Genomic DNA, 22518 nt, shown 5'->3' on the forward strand with positions numbered 1-22518 from the left:
CTCTGCCCCTCCCAGCTGCTGCTCTTACGCGCGGGCTCTCTCAAATAAATAAAAAAAATTTAAAAAAAGAAAGAAAGAAAGAAAAGGTGAAGTCAGAAGAGTGAGGGCAACATCCTGAGTGGCAGGACACAGCACATGCAAAGGGACTGCAACAGGAATAGCAACTCCCACGGGACTTGCAGAAAACAGGGAGTAGAGGAGCCACGTGGAGGCACCATTTAAGAGGATGATCAAATAAAAAAAAATTCTAATAAATAAAAATCTTGAAGACAAGATTTGGCCTTTAGATAGAAAAACCCATGAAGCAAGGAGACCCATAGATTACATTAATACCCTTTGTTATTAACATAAACTGTACATGTGCATTATAAAAAATTAGAAAATCAGGCAAGGAAGAAACAAGAATATATCTATTCCCATCATGCAGAAATTACCACCATCAACCATTTGGTATATCTCATTTTGGACCTTTCTTTTCTGCACATGTTTTTATGCAAACATGTCATTTTGTAATCAAATAAGAGAATAGTGTACGTGTTGTTTTGAAACTTGCTTTTTTTTTGGTCAAGGATTCCCTTTCGTTTAATGTCTTGGCCATATTTACGTAACTGTCCCCAAAACAACATTTGCAGCTGGTTGGTTCAAACCAATTCCTAGTCCAGCACCACACACTGACTGTATCTGGTTGTAATATCCTTTGTGTATGTTTTAACCTGGCGTCTTCATGACAATGACTTGTTCAAGAAGCCAAGCCAACTGTCTTGCCCAGTGTCTTTTTGTCATTTGGATGGTTTACTGTATGTAGCTTCCTGAGCTGCAAAGGAATGGGATAAAAGCTCACCCTGGATGAGAGCTGATTTCGGCTGTCATTCTGGCTTCTCGTCCTAGAGGAGGTCAGGGTGGTGGGCCCTGGGGAGCCCATCCTGGCACTCGTGGGAGAAGAGGTGGAGTTCTCGTGCCACCTGTTGCCGTACCTGGATGCCGAGGACATGGAGATCCGCTGGTTCCGGAGTCAGACCTCCGATGTGGTGCACCTGTATGAGGGGGGGCGAGAGCTCCAGAGCCGGCAAATGGCGCAGTTCCGGAACAGGACCAAACTCATCAAGGATTATATCGTGGATGGCAGCGTGAACTTGCAGCTCCGCGGCATCATTCCTGACGACGAGGGCCTATATGGGTGCCGTTTCCTCTCCAGCAACTTCTCCAGGGAAGCGGTCTGGGAGCTGGAGGTAGCAGGTACGTGCCCGGCCCAAGAGACAGAGTGAGGGGTCCGTCTGGACAGAGCCGCTTTGCTCACGAGCAGACAGGGAAATGCAGAAAGGGGGAAACATACCTAATTTTAAAAAACCATCAAAAAGGAAGATTCGTTACAAAATGAACAAAATAAAAGTTCACAAAAAAGATATACAAATGGCCCTTAAACATACAAAAAGATGATCACCCTGGGTGCCTGGTGGCTCAGTTGGTTAAGCGACTGCCTTCAGCTCAGGTCATGATCCTGGAGTCCCGGGATCAAGTCCCACGTCAGGCTCCCTGCTCGGCGGGGAGTCTGCTTCTCCCTCTGCCCTCTTCCTTCTCGTGCTCTCTGTCTCTCATTCTCTCTCTCTCAAATAAATAAATAAAATCTTTAAAAAAAAAAAAAAGGAAAAAGATGATCACCCTTACCCATCACGAAAGAAAGGCAAATTAAAGTTACACTGAGATGCAACTTTTTTTACCTCTGAGATTGGCAAAAACTCAGCAGGTTTTTTTTTTAAAGATTTTATTTATTTATTTGAGACAGAGAGAATGAGAGAGAGAGAGCACATGAGAGGGGGGAGGGTCAGAGGAAGAAGCAAGCTCGCTGCCGAGCAGGGAGCCCGATGCGGGACTCGATCCAGGGACTCTAGGATCATGACCTGAGCCGAAAGCAGTCGCTTAACCAACTGAGCCACCCAGGCGCCCAAAACTCAGCAGTTTGATCATACACCCATGGTGGAGCTGTGGGGAAGCAGGCCTTCTGCTTTGTACCCTGGTGATGGAAAGCAAAGCAAAGCTCCAGTGCATGGGAATTTGGCAATAGCTAACAGGACTGCCTATATGTCTACCTTTTGAACTGCAACTCCACCTCTAGTTTACCCTGAATATAAGCCTCCCACAGCTCCAATATGAAAAGGGCATCTATATAAGTTTAATGTTTGTAGCATCATTTGTAATTGTACAACAGTGGAATATCTAAATATCTAAGCAAAGGTGTTGAATATGGCCCATCACACAAAGGAGTGATCCACACTATGCACCTGAAAAAATGCGGAGGTGCTCTAGGAACTGATGTGGAGTGATTTCTAGGATGTTGGTAAGAGAAAAAAGCAAGGTGCAAAGAGGTTCTACAGTATGTAAACTTTGGTGTAAGAAAAAAGAAACGTTGCATGAAAGAAGCACAGGAAGGATGCACTAGGAACTAATGAGCTAATGAAATTGGTTGCCTAAGGGAGAGGAGGGAGCAGTGGATGGAAAGGATGGAGAAAGGTCTGGGACTTTCCTGATGTACATTTTTTACAGTATTGCTCTTTAAACATATCAGTGTTTTGCATATTCAAAATAGGACGTTAGCTCCACAGGATGGAGACATGAAGGAGTGCGTGTGACACACTCTGACCTCTGGTGGGATTCAAGAGAGACAGAGGACAATCTATGGAAATGTGGGGTGGGGTTTTTCTTTACTTCGGGGGACTATCTCTTGCATAATATGACTAAATGCCAGTAGCCCTTCTGGCCAAATGGCCCCCCACAATATTTCCAAATGTCCCTCATGGGTTCTACTGTCCCCATGTCCCACCTGCCACCACCAATTTAGACTGTCATTTATAGCCCACAGTTGGGGGTTGTGAGCCCACATGTGGGTTAAGAGCAGTCACGGTTTGTGATACCTTATAATGACTGCAGACATTGCATGGTGGCATGAACTTCATGCACAACTTCTGCGAGGGAGCCTGATCTTTCCCACTCTTCCTGCCTCTCCCAGGGCTGGGCTCAGACCCTCACATCTCCCTTGAGAGCTTCAAGAAGGGAGGCGTTCAGCTGAGGTGCAGCTCCAGTGGCTGGTACCCCAAGCCCCAGGCTCAGTGGAAAGATCATAAAGGACAGTGCCTGCCTCCAGAGATGGAAGCCATTGTCCAGGATGCCCGGGGCCTGTTCAATCTGGAAACATCCGTGGTTGTCCAAGGGGGTTCCCACAGCAATGTGTCTTGCTCCATCCAGAACTCCCTCCTGCTCCAGAAGAAAGAGTTCACCATCCAGATAGCAGGTTAGTAGATGCTGACTAACCCTCATCTTCTTGCCCACCATGTCCTTCATGTGCATTGTTCCAAAGGCCATCTAAAAGGGCATAGTGGTACTGGGGCCTGGTTGTCTCTGGGGCGGACTGACCTAGACACCTGAAAAGTCAGCACCTTGGATATCAGGAACCTACTGAGAGTACAACAGCTTACCACTCACCCAAACAGTATGCTGGGGAGACCCCAGGGAATCAGTGTTATACACCAAAGGCTCTGCCCTAAAACCCAGAAACTACTCATTAGAGGTCATCATGAGAGCCCATGTGTTCCTAGTTTCATCCCTCAAACGATATTTATAAGTAATGTGCCCCAAACCCTTGCCCTCGGGTTGACATTCCTGTGGGGGAAACACAAACAAAAGAGTCAATTATATTGTATGATTAGAAGATGTAAGGTGCTGTACAGAAAAACAAAGCAGGGAAGGGTGCTAACGTGTGGTGGGGGGTGCATGTGGATTTAAAAGTGGTAGGTTAGGAAGGAAGATAGTTAGGCAATGAGTTGAAGGATGAGGCCATCATCTAGGACCAAAGTCTTATCATGAGGCACAAACTGAAGGATCTGATGTTCGTGACTATTTTAAGTCTTGAGGATAAACCTAACCTATGGGTCATTCTTCACATTGGTACAAATCAATAGTTATATTACAGTTGGCCCTTGAACAATTCAGGGGGTTAAGGGTGCTGACCCCCCTCTGCCCTGAGCATTTGAAAATCCACGTATAACTTTTGACTCCCAAAAACTTAACTACTAATAATATACTGTTGAGTACTAACAGAAATAGAAACTTAACACAGATTTTATGTATGTATTATATGCTGTATTCCTACAATCAGGTAAACTAGAGAAAAGAAAATGTTATTAAAAACAAAAAAAACCATAAGGAGGAGAGGATCTTGGGAAAATGGTGGAGTAGGAGGACCCTGAGCTCATCCTGTCTCACATTCACAACTAGATATCATCCACATCCAAGTCAATAAACCAGAGAGCAATCCGAAGATTGGCAGAACAAACTCTACAACTCAATATAGAGAAGAAGCTGCAGCTGAAAGGTTAGGAAGGTCAAAAAGGCAGAGGGAGGCTGTGTGCACAGAGAAGGCAGAAAAATGGGCCCTCACACCAGGGAGTTCACCCAGGGAAGACTATTTCCCATAACGTTTGTCATTGAAAACTACACAGGGTGCATTCTGTGAGTTTGTAAAAAAAAGTGGGATTTGGAGCCTGGAGCTTTAAAAGTCAGCTGAGTCAGCACTGGGTGAGCTGGGAGGGTGAGTGACCGCTGGGTCACTGCCTTTAGAGAGACAGCAGCCTGCACAGAGAGGCAATATAAAAAAGGCAATTTATACAGAGCGGGGGTAAACGGGAGTCAGATCTGTGCATCCTGATTTCAGAGAGTGTTGGGGGACTTCTCTAAAAATAAGGGAGCGGGCAGCTGCCATTTTCCTCCCCCGACCCCAGCATAAACATGGAGCCACCTACGGGAGGTGGGGCTGCAGACACTCAGAGTCTCCACCCAGAGTTCAGGGCAAATTTTGTTAAAGCTGCACATGCACGCTGCCCAGACAACAGGTGCGAGGCTGTACCAGCACACCCCGCCCAGCCACAGTGCGATGCCCAGCCACGCACCACCAGCCACCCTCACATGCCCGGCCTGGCCGCATGTCAGCATCGAGCACTGAGACCAGCCTTGTGCCCCCACCGGCCTGGCAAGAGCCCCCGGCCACCACAGAGCTTTAGGAGATCTGGCATGGGACTAGTGGCCCAATTAAATATTGCTAATCCCACCCCCACACTCCCAAGTTCCCCAGTGGGCACACCCCCTCAGAGCGAGCAGGCCCGTGTCCCACTAACATCCCAGAGAGCGAATACAGCCACCACAGGAAGAGAGTGAGGGTAGACAACTGCACTGAAAAGAAAAGTGACTCAGACACAACAGCAAGACGTAAGTAAAAAACATAGGATGATTTGCTGAAGTGCCTGTTCCTGGTAAACAGGCACTCCAGGACCTACTCTTCGTAAAGTCACTACTTTCAAAAGCAGAAAATGTTCTTAACACACAGAAATAGACACAGAGAGGCAGATAAAATGAGGAGACAGAGAAATTGATCATAAACGAGAGAATGAGATAAGGCCAGGGTAGAGATCTAAGTGAAACAGATATAAGTATCGTGTATGTTAGAGAATTTAAAGCAATGACCATAAGGATACTAACTGGACTTGAGAAAAGACTGGAGGACATGACTGAGACACTTAACACAGAGATAAGGAAAAACATAGCAGAGGGCACAAAAAATGAAATGAAAACATTACTTTGAATGTAAATGGATCAAACGTTCCAATCAAAAGACAGGATGACAGAATGGATAAAAAACAAGACCCATCTCTATGCTGCCTACAAGAGATCCGTTTTAGACCTAAAGACACCTGCACATTGAAAGTGAGGGGATGGAGAAACATCTATCATGCAAATGGATGTCAAAAGAAAATTGGAGCAATGATATTTACATTGGAAAAAGTAGGCCTTAAAACAAAGACCGTAAAAAGAGACAAAGGACACTATTTAATAATAAAGGGGTCTATCCAACAAGAAGATATAACCATTGTATGTATTTATGTATCCAACATAGGAGCACACAAATAGATGAATGGTTAGTAATAAACATAAAAGAACTCATTTGATACAATAATAGTAGGGGGCATTAACACCCCACTTATATCAATGGACAGATCACCTAAACAGAAAATCAACAGAAAATCAAACAAGAAATAAGGGTTTTGAATGACACACTGGACCAGATGAACTTAACAGATGTATTCAGAACATTCCATCCTAAAAGAGAAGAATCCATATTCTTTTTAAGTACACACAACATTCTCCAGAATAGATCACATATTAGCACACAAAAAACCTCAACAAATTCAAGAAGATTGAAATCGCACCACGTATCTTTTCTGACCACAATGCCATGAAACTTGACGTCAACAAGACAAAATCTGGAAAGAACACAAACACATGGAGATCAAATAACATGCTACTAGACAATGAATAGGTCAACCAGGAAATCAAAGAAGAACTTAAAAAGTACATGGAAACAAATGAAAATGAAAACACAACAGTCTAAAACCTCTGGGATGCAGCGAAAGTGGATCTAAGAGGGAAGTACATAGCAAGACAGGCCTACTCCAAGAAGAAAGAGAAAGCTCAAAGGTAAAGATTTCACCTTGCACCTAAAGGAGCTAAAGAAAGAACAAACAAAGCCGAAAACCAGCAGAAGGAAGGAAATACTAAAGACTAGAGCAAAAATAAATGATATGGAAACTACAAACAAAATAGAAAAGATACGCAACATCACTCATCATCAGAGAAATGCAAATCAAAACTACAATGAGATATCACCTCCCACCTGTCAGAATGGCTTAAAATCAACAAAACAAAATTGTAACAACTGTTGTTGTCGAGGATGTGGAGAAAGGGGAACCCTCTTACACTGTTGGTGGGAATGCAAACTGATGCAGCCACTCTGGAAAACAGTAGGGAGGTTCCTGAAAAAGTTAAAAATAGAAATACCTTATTATCTATAAGTGTTCTACTAGGTATTCACCCAAAGAATATAAGAACACTAATTTGAAGGGGTACCAGCACCCTGATGTTTATAGCAGCGTTATTTGCAATAGCCAGAGTATGGAAGCAGCCCAAATATCCATTGACTGATGAGTGGATAAAGAAGTGGTATATACACACACACACACACACACAATGGAATATTATCAGCCATAAAAAAATGAAATCTTGCCATTTACAACACCATGGGTGGAGCTAGAGATACTATGCTAGGCAAATGTAAGCAAAAGTATTATGCTAAGTCCGAGAAAGACAAATACCATATGATTTCACTCATATGTGGAATTTAAGAAACAACACAAACGAGCAAAGGGAAAAAATAAGAGAGAGGGAGAGAGAGAAACCAAGAAACAATCTCTTTAACTATAGAGAACAAACTGATGGTTACCAGAGGGGAGGTCGATCCGGGAGATGGGTTAAAGAGGTGATGGGGATTGAGTAGCATCTGGGTGATGCATGGAAGAATTGAATCACTATATTGTACACCTGAGACTGATATTACACTATATGTTAACTAACTGGAATTATATAAAAACAAATACGTCTATATGGACCCACACAGTTTAAATCTGTGTTGTTCAAGGGTCAACTGTATAATAACAGAAAGAAATCTGACCCTTCTAAATGATAACTTGTCATTGGGTAAGAGGACTCAACAACACCACGTGCCACACATACTTCACTGAAAATTTACTGTGTCATTGGGGTGGTCATTTGGGTTAGCTAATTGTGTTATCCAAGGAAAAATAAAACGTCTTAAATCTCTATGACAAGCACATAGTCACAACTTGGAGCCAGGCACCTGAAACCCCCATGAGATAGGACATAGGGACACTCTCTCCTTGATGTTTACATTTCAAAGAAATGTCTCTGAACTCCTTAAGAAAAACATTCCTGGGTTGTAAAGCTAGCAAGAGCTTGTTTAGCTTTCGAAAACATTTACATATATCTCAAAGGGATAGAGAAAGGATTTTTTTTTTTTTTTTAGTTTTATGGAGGAAATGTTCTAAGAAAAGGGAAAAAGAGGGAGTCTCTTTCCAAATCCAATTATTTCTTCTTTGATTTGCATTTATCCTTTTCAAAGGATGTGGTTCACGTGGATATCTGTGAGGAGAACATTCAGGTAGAGGGGACAGCAAGTGCAAAGTTCGTGCACTGGGAATGGGGCCGCATATGACCACTAGGGGAGTAGGAAGGAGGCAGGAGAAGCTTGAACAAAGGGACAAGGTCGAGGGTGGCATGTCAGGGAGGCACTGAACCCGGAGCTCTTGCTCTTAACCTGTAGGTCAGAGCTTGGCAAACCATCTGTAGTGAAGGACCAATCCCTTGTGGCCCAATATTTTGGTACAAGACAATAAAAATGCACTACTAGAAAAATTAAACTGAAAAAGGGAAAATGAACCACATAATGCTAAGTGAAATTAGCCAGACACCAAAAGACAAATATTGTTTGAAATTCACTTATAGGGAGGTACCTAGAGTAGTCAAATTCATAAAGGTACAAAGTGGAATAGAAGTTTCCAGTTGCTGGAGGCTGAGGTGGGTGGGGAGCAGGAAATGGGAAGTTAGTGTTCAGTGGGTAGAATTTCAGTCTGGGAAGACCAAAAGAGTTCTGGATATGGGTGGTGATGATGATCCACAACAATGTGAACGTAACTTAATGCCACTGAATTGTACCTTTAAAAATGGTTAAGATGGTAAATTTTATGTTATATATTTTACTACAATAAAAAAGAGAAAAATATATTTTTAAAAAGACCACTGAGATAAAACCACCACTTTTAAAAAATAATAATCTTCAGCAGACACCAAATTATTACGTCAAATTGCCACAGGAGTTTCTAAAGAGTTACTTTCGTCCTGCGCGTATCTCTTTGCCGACTGGCCCCTGTCGGAGGGCGCCTGGGCCACACGCTGCCCTCGGGCAAAGCCTCCCCAGGGAGCCAATTCTTCCAAAGGTGTGATGAGAAGTAAACGGAAGTGTTTGCAAGAAGCGGAAAATGACTTGTGGGTTTGAGCGTGGGGGAAGAGAGCAAAAATTCACTGGTTTTCGGATACCAATGCCTTCGATTCTTGTGTTCTTCAGAAACAGGACAATTGTGGGGAAAAGTTTAGGGCGGGGTGGGGCGGGCAGGGCCACGGGCACGTGAGGTCAAAAGCTGGGGGTGTGGGGGGGTCCATCAGCCCCTCCCTTCCAGGTCCTTCAGTGTGCATTTCCCGGTTGCTGCTAGGCAAGTTCGGAGCCCCCGCTCCCTACTCCCCAGGGTCCTCCCTGCGGAGGGCGCGCGCGCGGCCGCTCTCGTGCCCATTTTACAGATTGCTCTGGTGCTGCCCCGAGGTTTAACGCCTGCCAACCTGGAAGGATTTCCGGGCCGCTGGGCCCGGGATAGGCTTGTCCCTTAGGTGTTTAGTGGCGCCTAAAGCGAGACAACAACTCCCTGTGAGGTGTTTTCCAGACGCCTTTCTACCCGGAAGCTCCCCTTGGAAGAGGGCTTTCCTCGGGACTCTGGGGGGACTGCCTCTGCTCCTGGCAGTCCTCGTGACGCTGGCGCTGTACTTCCTGCAGAAGCAACGGAGGTGCCAAGGTAGGGGGCAGGCTGGCGGGGGCGGGGGGCTCCCGCCTGGCGCGGGCTGTGCGGGGAGGAAGGCGCTGGAGGCGGAGGGGCCGCGCAGAGGCGGTGGCGGAGGCGATGGGGCGCGCGCGGGAACGGCGAGCGCGCACCCTCACCTGTGCGCCCCTTCCTTGCATCTTTCAGAAAAGCTGAGGAAGCGGGCTGAGAAGGACAAGGGTAAGCGGGGAAGGAGGCAAGAGGCGCACTCTCTGCCCGCCTCCCTCAGTAGCACAGAGTGGTGGGGGGCGGGGGAGTTTGCTGGGGGGGGGGCGAGGCGAGTACTTCGGACCCCGGGCGCTTGGGAGCAGGACGGAGGCGCAGGGCGGCCGCAGGTTTGCTCAGCCGCTTGCCTGCCGCGGAGCCCACTCCTGCAGCGCACGCAGCCGCTCCCGGTGCCCAGGACGCAGCGGGCCGAGTCTGTGCGCTTTAGGGAAGTGAAGCCTCAGTGCTCGTCACCTGAGATCTTTCCTCTTTTCTTCGTGTTTTTTTTTTTTTTTTTTTCTCCAGAGAGACTCACAGCGGAGCGGGGTAAGTTCTGGGCGCCGCGCCCACGGTGCTGGCTGCGGACCAGCGGGGTGACCCGTGCGTGCGCTGCGGGGAGTGTTCAGGAGCTGTAGGCTCCCCGGGGCGAGCGGTGCGTGGCAACCACCTAAGCCCGAATCCGTCCTCTGCACCTCCCGCCGCGCCGCTCCCCACGATTCACGGTGCAGCTGCCAAGGAGGTCTGACTTCAGACCCCCGGCAAACCCGGCCCGCCCTTTTCCTGCAAATTATACGATTTGGTTACGATTCCACCATTAAACGTTTACTCCCACTGGTTCACCTTCCTAGGATTTCTTTCTCTTTTTAATGCGAATGCCACTGGGAAGGAAGGCAACTTTACTTTGCACCAAAATGTGACTAATTTGTCAGGTTTGCTTTTCTCCCCAGGGGACTCAAGACCGTGAACCTGTGGGCTGTGTGTGTCCGTACGCAGGAGGGGAGAGTAAAGCCAAAGGAAGGGGGCATGGAGGAAAAAGCTACCATGGGGGCGGGTGGGGTGGGGAAGACCTCAAGAACCACCTTGTATGCCCCAGTAAAACTCCAGATGAAATTATGAGGTTAGAGAAGCTTGTCCTGTAGTCCACCTAGTCCTGCGGAAGGCCTAACTATAAAAAGTAATTAACACCATAGATTAAATTAGTGTACAGGGATTATTTTTTTTAAGTTTTTATTTTAATTCCAGTTAGTTAACATACAGTGTAATATTAGTTTTACATGTACAAAATGGCCATTCCACACCTTCGTTCATCACCCTGTGCTCACCAAGACAAGTGCACTCCTTAATCCCCATCACCTATTTAACCCATCCCCCACCCACCTCCCCTCTGGTGACCATCTATAATTAAGTCTGTTTCTTGATTTGTCTTTCTCTCTCTATCTTTCCCCTTTGTTTTTTTTGTTTGTTTGTTTGTTTGTTTCTTAAATTCCACAAGAGTGAAATCAGATGGTATTTGTCTTTCTCTGACTGACTCATTTCCCTTAGCATTATACTCTCTAGTCTGTAGTTCCATCCATGATGTTGCAAAAGGCAAGATTTCATTTTTTATGGCTTAGTAATATTCCATTTTATATTTATATGTATCTGTGTGTGTATATATATATGTGTGTGTATATATATACCACATCTTGTTTATCCATTCATCAATCGATGTACACTTGGGCTACTTCCATATTTTGGCTATTGTAAATAATACTGGTATAAATATTGGGGTGTATGTATCCCCTTCAATTAGTGTTCTTGTATCCTTTGGGTAAATACCCAGTAGTGCAATTGCTGGATCATAAGGTAGTTCTATTTTTAACGTTTTGAGGAACCTCCATACTGTTTTCAGGAGTGGCTGCACCAGTTTGCATTCCCACCCACAATGCAAGAGGGTTTCTTTTTCTCCACATCCTCACCTGTTTTTTCTTGTATTGTTGATTTTAGCCATTCTGGCAGGTGGGAGATGAATCTTATTGTAGATTTGTTTTCCATTTCCCTGATGATAAGTGATGATGAGCATCTTCTCACGTGTCTGTTGGCCATCTGTGTGTCTTCTTTGGAAAAATGTGGGCTTTTTTTGCTTTCTGCCCATTTTTTAATTGGATTATTTGTTTTTTGGGTGTTGAGTTTTATATGTTCTTTCTAGATTTTGGATACTAACCCTTTATCAGATATGTCACTTGCAAATATCTTTTCTCATTCAGTAGGTTGCCTTTTAGTTTTGTTGATTGTCTCCTATGCTGTGCAGATGCTTTTAATTTGATGAAGTCCCAAAAGTTTGCTTTTGCTTTTATTTACTTCGACTCAGGAGACCTATCTAGAAGAAGTTGCTAAGGTCTATGTCAAAGAAGTTACTGCCCATGTTTTCTTCAAGCATTTCTGTCGTTTCCTGACACACATTTAGGTCTCTCATCCATTTTGAATTTATTTTTGTGTATGATGTAAGAAAGTGGTCCAGTTTCATTCTTTTGCATGTTGCTGTCCAGTTTCCCCAACACCATTTGTTGAGAAGACCGTCTTTTTCCCATTGGATATTCTTTCCTGCTTTGTCGAAGATTAATGGACTGTGTAGTTATGGGTTCATTTCTGGGTTTTCTATTCTGTTCCATTGATTTTTGTGCCAGTACCAAACTGTTTTGATTACTACAATTTGTATTATACCTTAAAGTCCAGAATTCCGCTGCCTCCGGCTTTGCTTTTCCTTTTCAAGATGGCTTTGGCTATTCAGAGTCTTTTGTGGTTCTGTACAAATTTTAGAACTGTTTGTACTAGTTCTGTGAAAAAAAGCTGTTGGTATTTTGATAGGGATTGCATTAAATGTGTAGATTGATTTGGGTAATATAGATATTTTAACAATATTTGTTCTTCCAATCCATGAGCATGAAATATCTTTCCATTTCTTTGTGTCATCTTCAATTTCTTTCATCAGTGTATTAGAGTTTTCAGAGAACAGGTCTTTCACCTCTTTGGTTAGATTTATTCCTAGGTATCTTATTGTTTTGGGTGCAATTGTAAGTGGGATTGTTTCCTTAATTTCTCGCTCTGCCTTTTTATTGTTGGTGTATTAAAATACAACAGATTTCTGTACTTTGATTTTGTATCCTGTAACTTTGCTGAATTTGTGTATCAGTTTTAGCAGCTTTTTGGTGGACTCCTTTGGGTTTTCTATATAAAGTATCACGTCATCTGCGAATGGTGAAAGTTTGACTTCTTCCTTGCCAATTTGGATTCCTTTTATTTCTTTTTTGTTGTCTGCTTGCTGAGGCTAGGATATCTAGTATTATGTTAAATAACAGTGGTGAGAGTGGACATCCCTGCCTTGTTCCTGACCATAGAGGAAAAGTTCTCACCTTTTCTCCATTAAGGATGATATCAGCTATGGGTTTTTCATAGGTGGCCATTATTATGTTGAGGTATGCTCCCTCTAAACCTACTTAGTTGAGGGTTTTTGTCATGAATCACTGTTGTACTTTGTCTTTCTGTATCTATTGAAATGATCATATGCAGTCAAATGCTCTACCACTGAGCTATACCCCCGAAAGGATCATATGGTTCTTACTCTTTCTCTTACTGATGTGATGTATCACATTGATTGATTATAGATGTTGAACCACCCTTGCAGCCCAGGAGTAAGTCCCACTTGATCATGGTGAATGATTTTTTTAATGTATTGTTGGATTCATTTTGTTAGGATTTTGTTGAGGTTTTTTGCATCTGTGTTCATCAGGGGCTTTGGCATGTACAGCTCTCTCTCTGTCTCTCTTTTGGTATCTTTATCTGGTTTTGGTGTTGGGGTAATGCTGGCCTCACAGAATGAATTACCTTTTCTATTTTTTAAAATAGTTGGAGAAAAGTAGTATTAATTAGTCTTTAAATGTTTGGTAGAATTGACCTGTGAAGCCATCTGGTCCTGAACTTTTGTTCATTGGGAGTGTTTTTTTTTTTTTTAATTTAAAATCAATTAATTAACATATAGTGTATTATTAGTTTCAGAGGTAGAGTTTAATTATTCATCAGTTGCATATAACACCCAGTGCTCATTCCATCAAGTGCCTTTCTTAATGCCCATCACCCCCCCTTCCTCCGCTCCAGCAACCCTCAATTTGTTTCCTATAATTAAGAGTCACTAATGGTTTTGCCTCCCTCTCTGATTTCATCTTATTTTATTTTTCCCTCCCTTCCCCTATGTTCATCTGTTTTGTTTCTTAAATTCCACATATGAGTGAAATCATATGGTTTTTGTCTTTCTCTGACAGACTTATTTCACTTAGCATAATATCCTCTAGTTCCATCCACATCATTGCAAATGGTAAGATTTCATTCTTTTTGATGGCTGAGTAAGATTCCGTTGTAGATACATACCACCCCTTCTTTATCCACTCATCTGTCGATGGACATCTCAGCTGTTTCCATAGTTTGGCTGCTGTGGACATTGCTGCTATAAACATTGGGGTGCATGTGCCCCTTTGAATCACTATGTTTGTATCCTTTCCATAAATACCTAGTAGTGCAATTGCCGGGTCATAAGGTAGCTCTATTTTCAACTTTTTGAGGAACCTCCATACTGTTTTCCAGAGTGGCTGCACCAGTTTGCATTCCCACCAACAGTGTAGGAGGGTTCCCCTTTCTCCACATCCTCGCCAATATCTGTTATTTCCCGACTTGTTAATTTTAGCCATTCTGACTGGTGTGAGGTGGTATCTCATTGTGATTTTGATCTGCTGGGGGTTTTTTGAGTACTGATTCAATTTCTTTGTCTAATAATAACTAATTGTTATTAGTCTGTCCAAGTTTTCCACTTCTTGCTTTTTCAGTTTTGGTATTTTATATATTTCTAAGAATTTATCCATTTCTTCTAGATTGTTCAATTTGTTGGTCTGTAGTTTTTCATAACATTCTTTTATGATTGTATTTCTGTGTTATTTCTCCCCTATTTGTGATTTTATTTATTTGAGTCCTTTCTCTTTTTTTCTTATTTCTCTTATTTCTCCCCTATTTGTGATTTTATTTATTTGAGTCCTTTCTCTTTTTTCTTGATAAGTGTAGCTAGAGGGCTATAAATTTTATTGATTTTTTTCAAAGAAGAGCTCCTGGTTTCATTGATCTATTGTTTTTGTAGTTTCTGTATCATTTATCTGTATCATTTATCTCTACTCTCATCTTAATTATTTCCTTCCCTCTGCTGGTTTTAGGTTTTGTTTGTTGTTCTTTTTCTAGCTCCTCTAGGTGCAAAGTTGGGATGTTTATTTGAGCTTTTTCTTGCTCCTTGAGTTAGGCCTGTATTGCTATATATTTGCTTCTAAGGACCGCTTTTGCTGCATCCAAAAGGTTTGGACCATTGTGGTTTCATTTTCATTTGTTTCCATGTACTTTCTTATTTCTTCTTTGACTTCTGGTTGATCCATTCATTGTTCAATAGCATGGTTTTTGGTTTTTTGTTTTTTTTTTGTTTTTTAATTTCCATGTGTTTGTGGTCTTTCCAGACTTTTTCTTCTGGTTGACTTCTCATTTCATAGCATTGTGGTCAGAAAAGTTGCATGGTATGACTTAGATCGTGAATTGTTCAGGCCTGATTTGTGACCCAGTGTGTGATCTATTCTGGAGGAGGTTCCCTGTGCACTTGAAAAGAATGTGTATTCTGCTGTTTTAGGATGAAATGTTCTGAATATACCTATTAAATCCATCTGTTCCATTGTGTCATTCAAAGCATCGTTTTCTTGTTGATTATCTCTTTCGATGATCTGTCCATTGCTGTAATTAGGATGTTAAAGTCCCCTACTATTACTGGATTATTATTGATTAGTTCCCTTATGTTTGTTATTAACTGTTTTATGTCTTTGGGTGCTCCCATTTGGGGTATATAAGTATTTACAATTGTTATATCTCCTTGTTGGATCGTCCCCTTTATTATTACACAGTGTCCTTCTAAATCAAATTTTACAGTCTTTCTTTTAAGTATTTTGTCCAATATAAGTATTGCTACTCTGGCTGTCTTTGACATACATTTGAATGGCACATGTTTCTGTATCTTCTCACTTTCAATCTCAGGTGTGTTAGGTCTAAAATGGGTCTCTCTCTTTTTTTTAAAAGATTTTATTTATTCATTTGAGAGACAGTGAGTGAGAGAGAGCATGAGTGAGTGGGTTGAGGGGGGAGAAGCAGGCTCCCCACTGAGCAGGGAGCCCAGTGCAGGGCTTGATCCCAGGACCCTGGGATCATGACCTGAGCTGAAGGCAGATGCTTAACTAACTGAGCCACCCAGGCGCATAAAAATGGTCCTCTTGTAGGCAGCATATAGTTGGGTCTTCTTTTTTTATCCGTTTTGTCACCCTATGTCTTTTTTGTTGTTGTTTTTATTGAAATTCCAGTCAGTTAACATACATTGTAATATTAGTTTCAGGTGAACAATATAGTGATTCAACACTTCCATACACCTCCCAGTGCTCATCACAAATGCACTCCTTAATCCCAATCATGTATTTAACCCATCTCCAACCCACCTCCCCTCTGGTAGCCATAGTTTTTTCTCTGTAGTTATGACCTGTTTCTTGGTTTGCCTCTCCCTCTCTTTTTTTGGTCCTTTGCTTTCTTTCTTAAATTCCACAAATGAGTGAAATCATATGGTTTTCATCTTTCTCTGGCTGACTTACTTTGCTTCGCATAATACTTTCTAGCTCCATCTATGTCCATCTATATCTTGCAAATGGCAAGATTTCATTTTTTTATGCCTGAGTAATATTCCATTATATATATATATACTACATCTTCAAGAGTCTATTTTAATAATTCTTGCAGAGCTTGTTTAGTGGTCATGAAGTCCTTTAATTTTTGTTTGTCTGGGTAGGTCTTTATCTCTCCTTCTATTCTGAATGATAGTCTTGTTGGATAGGGTATTCTTGGCTGCAGATCTTTTCCACTCAGCATTTTGAATATATCATGCTACTCTCTTCTGGCTTGCAAAGTTTCTGTTGAAAAATGTCTTGATAGTCTTACTGATTTTCCCTTCTAAGTTACTGACTTCTTTTGTCTTGCTGCTTTGAACATTTTTTCTTTATAACTATATTTTGTGAACTTAATTACTGTATGTCTTGGTTGGGTCTGCTCTTACTGATTTTGATGGGAGTTCTCTGTTCCTCCTGGACTGCATATCTATTCCCTTCCCCAGATTAGGGAAGTGTTCAGCTGTTATTTCTTTAAATAAATTTTCTGCCCCCTTTTCTCTCTCTTCTTGTTCTGGGACTCCTGTAATACGAATGTTACTACGTTTGATGCAGTCCCTGAGTTCCCTAAGTCTGTTCTCATTTTGCAAAATACTTCTCTCTCTCTTTTGTTCAGCTTGTTGGCTTTCTGTTATTCTTTCTTCTAGGTCATTAATTCATTCTTCTGCTTCTTCCAGCCTGCTGTTCTTTCCATGAAATGTGTTTTCATTTCGTTTATTGTGTGCTTTATTTCTGCTATGTTTTTCCTTATCTCTCTGTTAAGGGTCTCAGTCATGTCTTCCACTCTTTTCTCAAGTCCAGCGAGTTCCTTAGAATCATTGCTTTAAATTTTCCATCAGGCATATTACTTATATCTGTTTTACTTAGATCTCTGCCTTGGCCTTGTCCTATTCTTTCATTTGTGATAAATTTCTCTGTCTCCTCATTTTGTCTGCCTCTCTGTGTGTGTTTCTGCGTGTTATGAATGTCAGGAGGGTATCTTATGTGTGTTGCTTACACTCTGCTGTTGTGTCTGAGTCACTTTTCCTTTTAGTGTAGTCATTTGCAGTGACCCTCTGCCTGTTGTGGGCTGTTGTGGGCTGTGCTTGCTCTCTGTGATGTTAGTAGAACCCAGGCAGTCCAACTCTGATGGGGTGTGCCTGCTGGGGAACTTAGGAGTGGGGCCGCCGTTCTAGGAAAATTTGCACTGGGCCACTGGTCCTATGTTGGACCCCCTAAAGTGCTGCAGTGGCTGGTGGTTGTTTGCTGGAGCTCCTGGGGCCATGAGGCTGGGTGCGGAGCATGAGGATGGCTGGGCACAGCTGGGGCCAGTGCACGATGGTGGTTGGGGGTGCACAGCTGGGAGTGGTGTGGCTTTAACAATATTTCCCCTGAGCCTGTGGTCAAAGCTAGCAGACTTAGTGTGGGCTAGTCCTCAGGAGAACTTGTGGGAAGGGCACACTGCTAATGGGTTAGGTAGCAAGTGTCTGTGCAGCCCCACCTCCCACAGGTAGCTGGGGGTTCAGGAGAGGAAAACAATGCCTACCAGCTCCCTCATTTTTGAAGTCCCCTAACATGCTGCAAAATCATTATGAACAGATCTGTCTCCCATTTGCCCCCAGTGTTGTGTAGACTGCCATTTTTATGTTACCTCTCTGTGCGGGCTGCTGTCTCCTTAAAGACAGTGACTCAGTTATCACCTGCCCTCCAGGCTCATCCATTGCTAAGTCAGCTGACCTTTAAAGCACAAGGCTTCAAGTCCCACTGGTTTTATAAACTCACAGAATTCAGCCCCTCTGGTTTTTAAAGCCAAGTGTTACGGGAATCAGCCTTCCCCGTGTGAGCTCCCTGGTGTGGGGGCCCATTTCTCTGCTCTCTCTACCTATCTGACCATCCTAACCTTTCAAATGCAGTTTTGTCGGGGCGCCTGGGTGGCTCAGTCGTTAAGCGTCTGCCTTCGGCTCGGGTCGTGATCCCAGGGTCCTGGGATCGAGTCCCACATCGGGCTCCCTGCTCGGCGGGAAGCCTGCTTCTCCCTCTCCCAATCCCCCTGCTTGTGTTCCTGCTCTCGCTATCTCTCTCTCTGTGTCAGATAAATAAATAAAATCTTTAAAAAAAAAAAAAAACAAATGCAGTTTTGTCTCTATATTTAGTTGTGGAATTTTTTCTGCCAGTTTTTAGATCTCTCTGCCAGTCTTGGATGTGGATGATATCTAGTTGAAAACATGGGAAGGGGTGAGCTCAGGGTCCTCCTACTCCACTATCTTCCCGAGCCTCTAGCCAGAATGATTTACTTTTAAAACAAGACATAAGAGGGGCACCTGGGTGGCTTGGTTGGTTAAGCATCTGCCTTGGGCTCAGGTCATGATCCCAGAGTCCTGGGATTGAGTCCTGCATTGGGCTCCTTGCTCAGCGGGGAACCTGCTTCTCCCTCTCTCCCCTGCTTGTGCTCTATCTCTCGCTATCTCTCTCTCTCTCTCAAAAAATAAATAAAATATTTTTAAAAATAAAAAAAAGTTTAAAAAAAGACAAAGTGGAGAAGTCAAAAGAATGCATTCCTAGTGGCAAAATATCAAAGTCTTAATATCTGGCCAGGGGAAATAATTGAGTGTAATGTCCTCCCAGTCCTTAAAATAATGTACACAACAAGTGACCCCGAGGTTTACACCAGCTGTGCTCAGTGCCTGGATTTATGAAGGACCTCCTCCCCAGGAAAAGTTTCTGATTTTGGGTTAAATGAAAAGTAGCCTTTCAAACTAGACATGAGCCCTGGGAAGAGGCCCCTCAGTACCAGGACCTGTTTTCCTTTTCTAGCCCTGTGCAGATTTCTGCCTTAGAGCAAAGAATAGGATGAGGCATAAGAATCATGCAGATGGGTGGTACAGAGACTAAGATGGGATTGGGGTGAGCAGTGGTTTAAGACTAAGGAACCTCCTCCCAGTGACCTAACTGCCTTGGGAAGGTGGTTCCCCTCACCCAGAGACTGATGTTTTCTCTGTGTGTTTTGCTTACAGAGAAGCTTCAGACAGAGCTCGGTAAGTGACCCTTCTTCAGATTATTTCTTCTTGTGCATGTTTTAGCATCTGATTTTCCATGTATGTTCTTCTCGTTTCCCAACCCTGCTAGCCATATGGGTGGCAGGTAAAAGGGGAGAAAGGCAGGGGTGGGTACAAAATGCAATGTGGGAGCAGGGAAGCAGCACTGACCTGGTGTTCTAATTCTGTTTTTCCATGGCTGCTTCAGACTGGAGAAGGGCTGAAGGCCAGGCTGGTGAGTGAAGCTCGTCTCCCTCCCACTGTCCACTTTCATCTCAACATCCCAGTCACTCACTCTGACTCAGCAACCATACTTCATTCTGGTTTCTTTCATAGGCATATGGCATGTATTACTGTATGTCACTTAGTAGAGGTTATATTCAAGTTTTACTTTTCTATTTACTTTTCTATTGTTCTGAGGTGTAAGCATATTATAAACCATTGATGCCAATTCTGGTTGCACATCAGAATCACCTAGATCCTGGCACCCACCCTCAAAGACTGACTTGTGGGTCTAGAGTGGGCATGTTACTCTATGTGTAAATATTTTTCCCTGTCCCTTCCTCCATTCCCCACATAAAGCAAACAGTCTGATGTGTAGCTTTATTTTGTATGTATTTTTGCAAAAGGTGAATTTTCGGCTTTGTGCACAAGCATTTTCGTTTCTGTAAATGATGTTTACAGTCTCGTGCTGTTCCTTGCTTTTCTCACTCATCACTGTTTTAGTGTCCATCCCTGCCACCCTATCTGGTCCGTCTCTCCTTGCTGCAGGGTACTCCATTTTAGCCAGCCATATTCTTCAAATAGACGTCCAGCCCGCCTCTGACCCCACACCACCACACACAACACTGAATGAATAGCTTCAAATGTGTCACCTTCTGGCTTTATGTGGAGATTTCTCTGGGATGTATACCCACGAAGGGAATTACTGGCCCGTGGGGGATATGTCACTAAGTGGGATAGAGGGATCCCCCGAAGGCAGTGTCATCATCCTGCCATTGGCAGTGCGGGGAGACTCCCAGGAGCCCACATCCCACATAAGGCACTCTCTGAGTCAGCCAGTCGATCGGGATGAGTGATCGCTCCTTGTTCTTTCAGTCTGTTCTCCTCTGAATACTAAGTTTGGGCATCTCTTCATATGCTAGTTGACTTTTGGGGCTTCCTCTTTTGAATATTGCCAGTTCATGTCCTTTAGCCATTGTTTTAAGTAGAATCCATGCCAGGTGTGGAGCCCAATATGGGGCTCAAACTCATGACCCTGAGATCAAGATCTGAGCTGAGATCAAAAGCAGAAGCTTAACCAACTGAGCTACTCAGGTGCCCCTTTTGGCTGTTTTTAGTATGAGGTTGCTATCTATCTTTTATCAATTCAAGGGGACATGACACATATATGTACATAATGACAATATATTGTCATATATATAGACATATGACATATAGATACACATATATATACATCAACAAAGTTTTAAAAACACAAGTCATTAGGTAAAAATTTGATGAATTAGATTTTATCAAAATTAATGGTTTCTTTTCAGTGGGAAACCAAGGACATAGCTAATAGCAGGTGACAGACTAGAAGAAGGAATTCACAGTGTTTAATACCAGTGAGGGATTAATATCCTTATGCAGATATATATTCATCAAATTTGTACCGTATGGCATGTGTTTTTGAAGTTTTGTTGAAGAAAGCCTTCCTCACACTTAGGTCGTAGATACTCTCTTCCACTTTCTTCGATTCACTTCACATGTGTTCTATGTATATCTTTAATCCATCTGAAATTTGCCATTGTATTTGGTGCTAGGTGAGAATACAGCTATTTTTCTTCATATAGTGAGTCAGTTTTCCCAGTGCCATCTACTACACCGTTCATGATTTCCCCATTGATGTGGGTATTGCCTTTAGTTCATCTCTGGTTCTCATGTGTAGATTGATCTATCTGTTGACCACCTATTACTTCATTGTTTTCACTGTTATGGCTTTTATAGTACCCAAAAGTACAAGTTTTCCTCCATTTCTGCTTCCTTTTAGAAGTGAATGGACCTTTTTAGGCCCATTTTAAATTTTAGGATACATTTATAAAATTCCTTAAAAAAATCCAAAAGCAATTTTTCATGGATTGCTTTGAATTTTTAGATACATTTAGAAAGAATCAACATCTTTATAGAATTGAGTTATTCTATGCAAGAATAACTACTAGTTATTCTGATGTAAACTCAGGACTTAAAGGCCCTGCTATAAATTTATGGAGCTCTGAAAATTTCTATTACTTTTGCTATTTTGTGACTTGTTGATCTCTCTGTTGTAAAGCAGATTAAGATAAAAGAGAAATCCACTCAGAACGGTTCATGTCAAGAAAGGAGGCAAAACAGGATATCTAAATGACATTTTAGGACAGGAGCCATGCTCAGCCAGGCTTCCTCAGACTGAGCCTGCTGGTCAGAGATTTAAAAACTTCAGGGCATCCCGGCCACCTGTATTGGTTCTCTTTGCCCACATGCTTTGTTCTCCTGCCTTTTTCAGTACAAGGTTAGACTGCATGCAGGTTTGATAAAACCCAGCACTGACACCAGCCACTTAACCTAATCCTAAATTCCCAGAGAAATGCCATTGTGAACCCAGACCAGTCTGGACCCCCAACTCGCTGTCATGGTGGGAGTGGGATCATTGGGTTTGTAGCATCCCTCATTGCATTTTGAGCCTCCCTCAAGGTTGCAGAGTTACTGACTCAGATCTTTGGATCTCTTTTTCCTTTCTGTTTGGTTTCAGAGTGGAGAGCAGCCCAACAATATGCAGGTAACTGAAGTCAAGGCATTGTGACTTGTGACTGGGGTTGGTTGGATCTTAAACAGAAGGAAGGTAGACAGATCTGAGATTGGAGGAAGGATCTGTCCAGGATCCAAGTATGGAGCCTACACACAGAAACACATAAGCCTAATTTTGCACATACACAACATGACACATACGCCTGCATGCACACATCTGATTACACTCACACATGCACTTTTTTGTGTGCACACACCTCCTCCTAAAAGCACATTACTTTCTGGGTTTTACTAGATTTGTTTCCATCTGGCAGGAAGACTGCTAGGGCCAGTTTGTAGGAACCTCTCATTTGACAGAAGAGATCCTTGGGGTTCCCATCTATCAAATGGGTGTGCTTTGAGGGATGGGTGTTAGAGGGCAGGGCATGGGACTGGATCATCTCAGAG

At 43.0% G+C, this 22518-nt stretch overlaps 1 protein-coding gene across 4 annotated transcripts in view; it reads left to right on the forward strand.

Annotated features, from left to right (window-relative positions):
• The window catches only part of BTNL9 (butyrophilin like 9), a 32017-nt gene that overhangs the window by 5025 nt on the left and 4474 nt on the right, over positions 1-22518 (forward strand). Inside the window, exons 3-10 of one of the 4 annotated variants that reach the window (XM_045890281.3) lie at positions 889-1236; positions 3005-3286; positions 9393-9521; positions 9693-9725; positions 10056-10076; positions 19285-19305; positions 19514-19540; positions 22076-22102. In XM_045890281.3, coding sequence (XP_045746237.1) covers positions 889-1236; positions 3005-3286; positions 9393-9521; positions 9693-9725; positions 10056-10076; positions 19285-19305; positions 19514-19540; positions 22076-22102 — 888 coding nt within the window. The remainder of the gene's footprint in view (positions 1-888; positions 1237-3004; positions 3287-9392; positions 9522-9692; positions 9726-10055; positions 10077-19284; positions 19306-19513; positions 19541-22075; positions 22103-22518) is intronic. The other 3 variants (XM_045890283.3, XM_064595724.1, XM_045890284.3) reach the window with 3 other exon arrangements.

Source organism: Mirounga angustirostris, unplaced genomic scaffold (genome assembly GCF_029215605.1).
Source record: "Mirounga angustirostris isolate CCGP_5_RB_7025 unplaced genomic scaffold, mMirAng1.0.hap1 SCAF_7, whole genome shotgun sequence".
In the NCBI taxonomy this organism is placed as follows: Eukaryota; Metazoa; Chordata; class Mammalia; order Carnivora; family Phocidae; genus Mirounga; species Mirounga angustirostris.